This window comes from Peromyscus eremicus, chromosome 1 (assembly GCF_949786415.1).
Source record: "Peromyscus eremicus chromosome 1, PerEre_H2_v1, whole genome shotgun sequence".
NCBI lineage: Eukaryota > Metazoa > Chordata > Mammalia > Rodentia > Cricetidae > Peromyscus > Peromyscus eremicus.
In genome coordinates, this window is record NC_081416.1 from 3824425 (window position 1) to 3836539 (window position 12115).

Here is a 12115-nt window from a genome sequence, read left to right on the forward strand (position 1 = left end):
CACTGAAAACATAGATGTCTAGCGACTGATCTCTAACAATCAGGTTATGTATGCCTGGTTTCTTTTGTTTCGATTTTCCCAACAACCTTCCCAAGGCATTCCAGACTGCAGACCGCAGTAGTCTGAAAGTATCCTGGCTAACTCTCCACCACACGCAGTGTGATAAACACTGTGAAGACAAAGTTGTATCTCCAAGACTAGTGACTTCACTATATGAAACTAACAGCGGCACCACGATTGAAACTGTGAGTTTAGAGTAATGAAAACTTAATATTGGCACAAATTTGTTTAAAACTCATGTAACACCTCAGGTGCATTTCATTCAAATGTGACATAGAATAGTCCTTATACGAGAAAGAAAACATGATTTTAAAAGCATTTTTTAGCCAGGCGGTGGTGGCGCACGCCTTTAATCCCAGCACTTGGGAGGCAGAGCCAGGCGGATCTCTGTGAGTTCAAGGCCAGCCTGGTCTACAGAATGAGTTCCAGGAAAGGCGCAAAGCTACACAGAGAAACCCTGTCTCGAAAAACAAAAAAAAAACAAAAAAAAAAACAAAAATCATTTTCTATATAATGTTTATCATTGCTTCTGAGAGACAATAACTACTTGAAATAAATTTTCTTTTGTGTGAAAAACAACACAGAAATATTTTCCTCATGACAACCCTGCAAGGCTTCCTGCTGCCAAGGAGAAGTGCAGACGCAAACCACACGGAGGACTTTCCTGGGAAGAAAGTCAGTAAGTCAGTCAGCAGACAAAAGCCCGACGCCCTTATGTTTTTGTTGACAGTGTTACAAGGGTCCAAACGGTCCTGTGTTAAAACATAAACTCTGTAAACCATGCTATTCTTCCTTCAGTCTCCATAAATCTATTTCAAAATAAAATAGATATTTGTTTCTAGCAATCCACAGCACTAAGAAATAAACATTATTAAATCTAAGTTTTCTCATAATGTACGGAACATTAAGAACATGTAATGTGCCAGGCGGTGGTGGCGCACGCCTTTAATCCCAGCACTCGGGAGGCAGAGCCAGGCGGATCTCTGTGAGTTCGAGGCCAGCCTGGACTACCAAGTGAGTCCCAGGAAAGGCGCAAAGCTACACAGAGAAACCCTGTCTCGAAAAACCAAAAAAAAAAAAAAAAAAAAAAAGAACATGTAATGGATCCAGCCGATCAGCATGGACAGGTTACATGTTTTAGAATCATGGCCACTGTATTCCTTTAGCTCAGTTCCTGTTTGATTTTCTGACAGCTGAGTTAGTAACATACTGTTACAAGATCTTTAGAGAAGACACAGATTTTATATATAAACCCTTTCACAGTTAACTAGTGGTTAGAGTTAATTTGAATACTGATAATCCAACCTCTCTTCCAATTTCTTTCTGAAACAAAACTTATTTTTTTTAGCCTCCATAAAGTTTTTTGATACATCAAACTGAAATACAATCTTTAATAATATGGAAGCATAAAAATAGATTCTCAGTACATCACTTACTAAAAAGAGCTCAATCTTACACAGTTCATTAAAATACAGTGCTGTGTAGATAGAAGTTCACCAAAGAAATGAATGTAAAAGTTTAAAATCCCACTTGTGGATTTTTAACAATAACAGTGACAGCCTACTCTTTTACTTTAAAAAATTCCACAGAAGAAATATGGATAAACAAAAAATAAACAAATACACGTTTCACTGTCCTCCAGAAAAAAAAGCTCAGTGTGTCACCACCAGGTAAAAGAGGTCACTGCCAGCTGGAGTCACTGTCACAGACAACCTATTTTTCTGGATCTCAATGATTTACGAGCTTTCCAAAAGCTGGGACCATCCCGTGCTCATCATAAGGAATTACTCTGTACTACTATTTCAGAAGTAACACTTTTCTCATTTAAGACTGAATAATCACAAACTCACCATAGCTTAGCATTCTTAACTTAAAAGAGCATCAAGATCAAAATGCTCACTAACTGTCAATTGTTCTTTCCTGTGTGGCCACATGAAATAATCTAACGAAGCAGATTATGTATCTTTATGATGCTGAAGACTAAATCTGTCTCACATCTAGTTAGTCTCCTTTATTTTTACATATCAAGTGAACAGCTTTGAATTTGACATAGTACTTTATTCCCACCATCAAAAAGGCACTCTGTGTACTGCTAACTATATCAGCTTGCTTTTAGCAATAACATGACAATTAAAGAAACAGTATTTTCACAAGGATGATGTACTGGAGAGTTAAATTAAGTATTTCAATGAATGTATCCACTTACATTTAAATCAACAATAATTTAGCATAATGAACAAGTGAATACTACAGCTATTTCTGGTTCTCTGGGAAAGGCCTTATTTAGTTTTTGGGTTTTGTTTTGTTTTTCCCATTCCTAGGTACATCTTGGATTTCTACTTTGTCTCATCGTATTTCATATCTCCTTTTCCACATTCCTTTCAATGAACCTTTCCTCCCACACTCAGTAGATATATTCTATATATTTAATATAAACTAAGTTTTACTCAATCTTACTAAATCTAAAGTGTTTGGATTCCTACTGTCTTAATTTTGATAGTTTGATCATATTACATATCTATCCTTATCTAAACGAATTAGTTTAAGACACAAGAGGCTTATACAATATTCAAATAAGGACGCGACAGTCAAAAGCTTCTAACAGTCATTCAGACCTATACTTCCCTTCTTCTGTTTCTAATACTAACACATTCCAACACATCTGATCTCATGCCTCTATATGACCACTGTGCTGAAACTAGAGAAAACCATTTCATATCCATCACTAAACTGATCTCTAAAGTGACATACACATGCTGTCGATTAATCTATTAGAGAAGATGTTCTGGTATTTTCCTCTTTGCACAATCCTAACAGATACATACCTATGTCATATGCCAGGAAATCGGCAGAAAAACATTTTGCACCGTTACTCAAGGAAGTGTCATTATGAGTATTTCCTCCAAAAATAAGCATAGCTCCATTGATTAGGACAGCTGAGTGAAGGTATCTGGCAAACCCACTTTCTTTCAAAATAGTCCTACAGAATAAAATTCAAAAATGTATTACAAAGGATAGAGACCTCCCTGATTTTATAAATAAAGTACTGACTTTGTATATTAAAATTTTTTCTGGGAATTATGAGGGGAAAAATACATATATTTTAACCACTTGCAAATAACTTCTAAGGTCCAATATTTTAAAAGAGTATTTGTGGAATCTTAATATCTCAGGATGCTTTGAGGGAAGCACAATATAGATAGAATTTTCAATACTAATACTTTATATTTTGAATGATTTTTAACTTGTAAAGGTAGGAAACCAGTCTACCTCCAAGTACAGGATGAAGACACCATGGGTTTTTCTTTTTTTCATGCTAAAACAAAAGTTAAATATAGTAAATTTAGTCCAAAATACATTGGGTTAAAATTATAAAATTGATAAGGACCCCTTAATGAGCCTTTATGTTTATTAGAATTTATACACAAAGGTGCAGACACCGTAAGTTAAAAACACAATGAATTTCCATAAGATGAACATTACCAAATAACCAGAACCCAGATAAAAACATGGCTATTTCTACTTCAATGACCAGCTCTAATATACTTTCCTATGGGTTATTCTTATTATGAGGTTTCTTTAGATGCACCCATAATGTGTGAGCAATGAAAAATGGCAAATGGGCTGGAGAGCTGGCACACAGTTAGGAGCATGTCAGCATCAGGCAGCTCCAGGTCTGAGAACTCTGGCCGTCACAGGCACCTGGGCTCAGGCACACAAGCACACATACACTTAACAATGAACCCTCTAAAATAGATTTTCCAGAAACAGTAAAATTTAATAAAGTACTGTAAATATATGCTCAGAATTATAAACTGCTCTGAATAAACCAATATATAAAGTAATATAAATCAGTACCTTCTAACAATCCTGATAAAAATATAAACATGGTAAACATTTATAAAATAGTTGGTTTATATATAGTCTCTAAAACCATGGATTTTTAATGTGATTTAATCCTTAAAGAACATGAGACAGACTCCCAGAGTGACAATATACAGAGTTCCATATCTCTCCAGGAAAAGAACTGTAATTAATACAAAATGCTTTCAAAGTCTCAGAAATTTTAAGATCTCATAAAACTTTATTAAGAGCAACATTAAACACTTAGTCAAGAATATCTACTAAGTTTGGTTAAGAAGTCAACAGTGAATATGATCAGGTGGCTGGCATAGAACTGTGATGCCAGCTACTTAGAAGTCTAAGACAAGGATCACAACTCAAGGCCTGCCTGGGCAATGTAGTAAACGCTTCTTCAAAACAAAAAGCAACAAAGTAGGGGTGTGCCTAGGAACATACAGGTCAGCTGTAGAGACCCTGCTTTGTGTGCACAAGGCGCCGAGTTTAATCTCCTCTCTTCCAAAGCAAGGGGGAAAGACCACAATCTCTCGAAGACTGAAGCGGGCACATCCCTTCCTTTCTTCCCACTCTAACACAGCTCTAACCTGGAAGGGCACAGCCAGGGTAACAACTTTCTTCCTGCCTTGGCTCCTAGCAGGTCAATGACAGCTTACTAAGAGTATTAGGCCACCACAATTCTCATGGTCACCATACTTACAGAATTTCTATTCCAGAAACAAGTCTCAGAAGTCTGGGTGAGTTTCCATATTCAGCCCTCAGCATAGATGGGAGTAATCAACCAGGTTTATGAGGTTAAAGCATAGTCATATAATATTTATCCTACCTCACTCAATAGAGCAGAGGTTCTACGCCAGAGAGTCAAGCTTAGAAGACCCCAGTCTACTGCCCCTAGTACTCTGCATATAAAGCAATGGGACTACCCCAAGGAGAATCAGGTCACTGAGCCCATGCACCTACAATTCCTGAACAGTACTACAGAGGTTCTCCAACAGGAAGAGAGGCAGACATTTCAAAAGCTCATACATATATATATAAGATCCATGAGGAAATCTACAAAATCTGATTTAAAAGGGCTCAAACACTTGGGAGGCTCTATGAGTTTGAGGCCAGCCTATCTACATAGCAATAGAGAACAATACATGAAGTCAACCTCAGATCTCCACATGCATGTACCATAAACACATGTGCACACCCACATACACACACCCACACACACACGAACACACATGCAGGCACATAAGCATACCACATACACAGATTACACTGATGAAAAACACTAACCTAGAATAAATAGTAAACATACACAAAGAATATGATAAACTCCCAGAGATAACATAGGAGAAAGATCTAGGAACTGAGTTTGATGATGAACTGTTAGAAGCACCAAAAAGCACAAATCATAAAAATAAATTGATGGGGTCTTACTAATGTCATTTTTTCTGCACTAGAAAAACTATTGCTCAGAGAATAAAAGTAAGAGCCAAGAACTGTCATAAAACATTTGCAACCTAAGACACGACAAAAGACTGTTTTCCAAATTATACAGAGAACCCTTAAAACGGAATATGTGAGCAGACACCTTTCCAAAGAAACACATGAATGTGAATCTATGAATAAAAATATGCTTCACTTTGTGTAATGCACATTAAAAAGATACCACTACACACCTGTTAAGATGGTGAAAACTGAAAATACTGACATTGCTATCACCTAACAAGGATGTAGACTAATAAAAATTCCTATCTGTTGATGCAAGGAATAAAACATGTCACTTTGGAAAACAATTTAGCAGCTTATTTACAGTACTAAACATAATTCTAACGCACAACCAAGGAATTGTGTATCTTAGTATTTACTAGTGAGTTGAAAACTTTGTTCACCCAAGAACCTGCATGCAGATATTCATAACAGTTTTATACATAACTGACATAATTTGGAAGCCTTTGGCATATTCTTCAATATGTAAATGGATAAACAAGCTATTCTATTATGCAATAGAATACAATTCAGCAAGAAAAGACATAGGCACTACACATGAAAAGACATGGTGGAACGTTAGATATATATTGCTGTGTGAAAAAAGCCACACTGCACTCTGCTGTGGGATGTTCTGTATGGCAAATGTGTTGCTGATTAGTCAATAAACAAAACACTGATTGGCCATTGGCTAGGCAGGAAGTGTAGGCAGGACAAGGAGGAGAATAAAGCTGGGAAGTAGAAGGCTGAGTCAGGGAGACACTGCCAGCCGCCATGATGACAAACAGCATGTGAAGATGCCGGTAAACCACAAGCCATGTGGCAAGGTATAGATTAATAGAAATGGATTAATTTAAGCTGTAAGAACAGTTAGCAAGAAGCCTGCCACGGCCATACAGTTTGTAACCAATATAAGTCTCTGTGTTTACTTGGTTGGGTCTGAGGCTGTGGGACTGGCAGGTGAGAGAGATTTGTCCTGACCGTGGGCCAGGCAAGAAAACTCAAACAACAGCACTCCATACAATTCTGTTCATAACATTACAAAAAGTAACGGAGAGATGTATATTTTTACACCCACTGTGAAAATCGGTAAGAATGCCACAAAAGCAAGAGAACTACCTATGGCTCAGTTATACCACGTCTGGGGTAAAGGATTCTATGTCAATTTACAACAGGGACAGGCACACCTACTTCATCTCAAGCTTACTCACAAAGTACAGACTCAGCCCACGTGCAAGAAACAAGTGAACAAAGATGGACGACCTGGTTACACACAGTGAAGTGTTACACGGCCATTCAGAAAATGGAACGTCATTTGCAGGAAAGCAGAGAGAGCTGAAGTTTACTTAACTCACATCACATTAAGTAAAATAAACCATATTCAAAGAGACACATCACATATTCTCTCTCCTGTGAAATCTAAAACTTACATAAAAACAGTAAAGTTATTAGTGATATGTAGGGAAAGGAGAGTGTGACAGACAGGGACAGACAGAAAACAGGATCCAGTACATGGCATGCATGTGGGAAACCACAATGAAACCCATTGCTTACATAATTAACAGATCTTAATTTTACAGGGTATTTTACTGTACTAATAATACTGTTATAATCATTTAATGAATGATACTAATTTCATAGATCAATTCTTTAAAAAAAACTTAGAAAAACTGAATCAGGCTGAGACAATCTGAATATTCTTATAGTAACTTTGTAATAAATTTCATTGCTAAAATTCTAAAGGTAACATAAAAAGTTGCCTTTAATTCTCTTAAAGGCTATAATTAAAAAATACTCAGGAAAAATAATTCTGATTATATAAATGTGGTCTATAGTATTAAAAAGAATGCTCTCCAAATAAGTTTATGTATCTAATATAGCATTAACATCAAATAATTAATACAAATAATTCAAGAGAAGCATGATCATATCTCATATATTAACAAAGATTTTTAAAGTTCCTCATCAAAATATTGAAAAACCAAAACCAATAGTAATATTTGGCTAAAGTTCATTTAAGTTGAGTTACTAAAATAAATCATAATTAGCCACCTTACTTTGGGAAAAACATCAGATAACCAACTCTCAAAAGGATTTCGATACAAGCTGCTAGCAAATCAAGAGAGGGAGAAAAAGCATTTTTAACCTAACTTTCTTAAAAAGATTTTCTACACACACACTGTATTCACATCATTTCTGCTCACTCCTCACCCCACTCCAAGTCCCCCACGTCTCCACCCTTCTAAAATTTATCACCTCTTTTTCATTAACTATTTTTGGTTGGTTGGTTGGTTGGTTTGGTTTTTCGAGACAGGGTTTCTCTGTGTAGCTTTGAGCCTTTCCTGGTACTCACTCTGTAGCCCAGGCTGGCCTTGAACTCACAGAGATCCGCCTGGCTCTGCCTCCCAAGTGCTGGGATTAAAGGCGTGCGCCACCACCGCCCGGCTTTTTCATTAACTATTATTGCAAGCGTGTATATGTGCACACACACACAACCTTTTGAGTTCATTTAGTGTTGCTTTGTGTGTATATGTGTTTTAGGCTGGACACAGTTTGGATAAGCTATCAGGGGCTCATCCCTGGAAAAGACAATCCCTCTCTGAGCAGCCACTGATTAACTGCCCGTAGTTCTTCATCTATGGGTGGGGGCCCTGTAAGATTTCTCATCCACACTGGCTTGTCAACTGATGTTGTCATCAGGCAGGTCTTGTTCAGGAGACCCGTACTTTTTATATTTCATAGGTACAACTTCCTTGCCATAAATAGATGTCACTGTCTCACAGCAGACATCCTGGACCCCTGGCTATTAATCTTTCTGCCCCTTTAGGTGTAGAGTTACAATGTATTTGTATCAATCAGGGCTGGGCACTACACTGGCTTTGTTCTGTTCATTTTGACTAGCTGTAGGTTTCTGTAATGGTCTCTGTGGTGGTTTGAATATGAATGCTTTCCTCCATCACTATTTGAGCGGATTCAGAGGTTTGGCCTGTGGGGGAAGTGTGTCACTAGGCGTGGGCTTTGGGGTCCCAGAGGCCAAGCCCTGTGTCACTCTCTTCCCACTGCCTGTGGACCCAGATGGAAGATCTCTTCAGAGCAATAGAACACTGACTAGCATAGTCTCTGCTGAAAAGGAAGCTTCTCTGATGAGGGGTGAGAGCTGTGTTTATCTGTAGGTGCAAGGGTAGGTTTTTAGAATGAAGTTGGAAATGATAAGTTTAGGAAAATGGAGGTAGCAGGTTCTTCTCTGGGCCCCATGACTTCACCAGCCAGAGGTTGTTGGCTAGGATTACAATACCAGGGATTAATCCCTTCCTACTGAGTGGGCCTCAAGTCCAACTAGACATGGTGTTGCCACTATTACATTGTCAGGATATACTGGACAGCTGGTCATTGTTGGACTTTAGACTGCTTTTTCCTTGACAATTACAGAAAAACTCCAGACACTATGGGAGATAGTCTTCAAAGAGGAATCTTCCAAGTCAGTGTCAGCTCAATACCTCTAAGTCCTGGGTCTGAAGTTGTATTATTTTAGCTATAAGGACTTACCTTAGTTCAGAGAGGAAAGCAGGGACAATGGTAATATCTTATGTTGTTCTGAGAGTCTCTTGGACTCGCTGTCCAACAAACCAAAGGGAGGTGCCCCATGGCGGGCCCTGGAATTTTTGTTAGTCTGTCTCACACATTTCCCCTTTCATAGCATTTAGGTCTTACTTAGCCTCTTCTCTAGAGCTCTCCCCAACCCTCATGGTCCCTCAGGATGTCAGTTATATACTGACATCAAGAAATTTGGAGTTAGGATCCACAAATAAGAAAGAACATGTGCCATTTGTCTTTGTGGCTCTGTGTTGTTTCATTCAGTATAACTCCATCTATTTACCGGCAAATACCACAACTAAATTTTTCTTTACAGCTAAATAGAATTCCACATTCTTAGCTGCTTCCATTTACTAACTATTTTGACTACATGCTTCCATTTACTAACTATTTTGACTACAGCAGCAAAGAACACAGCTGAGCAAGAATTTGTGGAGTGAGATGTCAAGTCCTTTTAGTAAATGCCAAGGAGTGATAGGGCTGGGTCTATGGTAGACTTGATTTTAGAACTCCGGGGTTATCCACAGATTTCCAAAGTGGCTACATCAGTTGGTAACCCCACCAGCGGTAAAGGGGGTTCCCATTTCCCTGCATCCTCACCAACATTTACGGTTGGTTGTTTTCTTGATCATAGCCAAGGTAAGATGAAATCTCAAAGGAACTATAATCTACATTTCCCTGGTTGAACTCTTTTTAACCTAGCTGTTTTTAACTCTTCTTTTGAGAACTCTTTCAGATCCATAGCCAATTTTTAGTTGGGTTATTTATTTTCTTGATGTTTTGTTTTTTAGTTCTTTGCATACACTGGTATTAATCCCCTAGTAGATGCATAGTTGACACAGAGTCTCTCCCACTCTGCAGGCTTTCTCTGCATTTGGTTGATTGTTCACTGTGCCACAGAGAGGCTGTTTAGTTTTGTTAGGTCCTATCTGTCAACTGTTGGCCATAATTCCTGAGCAAATGGAGCCCTGTTCAGAAAGTCCTCCTGCACTCCATCCTGTAGGACAATGCCTGTGTCTGCTTCCAGCAGTCTTGGGATTTCAGGTTTCACACTGAAGTCTCTGATCCATTTGGAGTTGATTTTTGTATAAGGTGACATATTTGTTAAGATTAGTTTTTTTAACCTTCCTAATAACAGTTTCTACGAAACCCACAGAGACACAGCTCTTGCTGGAAAAAGACTGGAGGCATTTCTCTAAAGCTGAGGAACAAAGAGATGTATTAATTAACCATCACTTCCCTCAAATCTACACTGAGGTGAGGATGCAGTGGGCATGAAAAGACAAGATTAAAAGCTTTGAAACACAAAAAGGGTTTTATTCAGGTTATCCATATAGAATCTGATCAACTACTATTAAAAAATCTAAAAATACTTACACAGAAATTACTAAAATCAGCAATTCTGATATAAAACATAAAAATCAGTTTTACTTCCATCAAGATAAACACAGAAAAAAAAATACAACATTCATTGAATGCATAGTACTCTCCCCAAAGTTAATATATACCTACAAATTCAGAATGTGACCTCGTTTGGAAATTGACTCTCTGCATATGTTTGTGCTAAAGTAAAAGGAAGTCACAATTTAAGTTAGATAAATGAGGTCACATTAATATTAGATTCATGTGGCCCTTAAATTCACTGACTGGATCTTTATGAAGCAAGTCATGAACAGATAAAAATTTAGATTAGAAGGGTGTAGTTACAAGAGGAGAAGCCCAGGATGCCTAAACACTAGAAAAGCAGAGAACAGTTCCTGGGAGACTGCCTGGACCAGAGCTCTGCTGGTCATGCTCCAGAACTAAGAGATTGTGTATTCTCAATGCCAGCAATGAAAGAACGCATTTCTGTTTCTAGGAGACATGAGGCTCGAGGTAATATGTACTCAAATCCTTAGAAACCAGACTAGGCGGGGCAGCTCAGTGGGTAGGCCGTTTGCTGCCACGCCTGACCAGCTGAGTCAGCCCAGAACTCACATGATGGGAAGAGAGACCAACCCTCCCCAAGTTGTCCTCTGACCCCCATAGGCACACTGTTGCCTGTATAGATGCGCGCGCACACACACACACACACACACACACACACACACACACACACGCTCAAGTGACCCCTACACTCACACACTTAAATAAATGTGAGTTTTAATTTTAAAACATACAGATTTCATTGAGAAAAACATGAAAATATTAATTTCCTAGGAATAATTTTCTTGTTAATGTTTCTCATACTGTAGACAATCAAAGGAATGAACCGTTATTGAATAACGCCCAGTGAGTACCTATGGCACAGACACCGCCATACACACAAGCTAGATTGAAAATTAACTGTGAAACTAGTTAGAAAAAATTAAAAATCATTTATAAAAATATGAAATATTGTAGAATAGTGTTATATAAGCAAAATACAAAGCACAACCCACAAAATAAAACAAAACTTACTTATTTGACTATATGTATGTAAGTTCTATTTATCAAATAATCACACATGAATAGAAAGATAATCCACAATCTGAGAGAGCATGTTTGCAAAATACAAAATAAACTAATATTGCAGAGAAATATAAACAGTCTATCAAATACAATAAAATGGGCAGAATATTTGCACAAAATTTCAAAGAAGCACTATATGGACAATATATATATAAAAAGATGGTCTAAATTATTAGTAAAAGAGAAAATTAAAATTAAATCAAAACTGTGGGGCTGAAGAGATGGCTCACCAGTAAAGTGCCTGTCTCGCAGGAAGCCAGAGGATCTGTGTTTGGATCTCTAGCACCCAAGCCAAGCACAGAAGTATGTGCCTTAACCTCAGGGATGGCGGGTGGAGAACAGCAAATCCTTGGAGCTCACTGGCTACTCAGCATAGCCAAATCAATAAGCACCAGGTTCAGGGAGAGACCCTGTCTCAAAAAACAAGGTGGAGAATAAAGTAGAAGCTCAATGTAAATTTCTGACCTCCACACATATGCACACACATGTGCACGGGCATATTATGTGCATGCATGAAGTTAACTACACTATCCACACACACAAAAAAATAAATAAATAAATAAATAAAATAAAACAGAACAAAGACCAGGTATAATTTCCCACAATCATATAGCAACACACACACACACACACA

The 12115-nt window shown here is 37.9% G+C and overlaps 1 protein-coding gene across 1 annotated transcript in view; it reads right to left on the reverse strand.

Moving 5' to 3' along the window:
- The window catches only part of Atrnl1 (attractin like 1), a 582942-nt gene that overhangs the window by 515202 nt on the left and 55625 nt on the right, over positions 1-12115 (reverse strand). The window contains exon 10 of the mRNA XM_059256021.1: positions 2886-3040. Within this exon, the coding sequence (XP_059112004.1) occupies positions 2886-3040 (155 nt within the window). The remainder of the gene's footprint in view (positions 1-2885; positions 3041-12115) is intronic.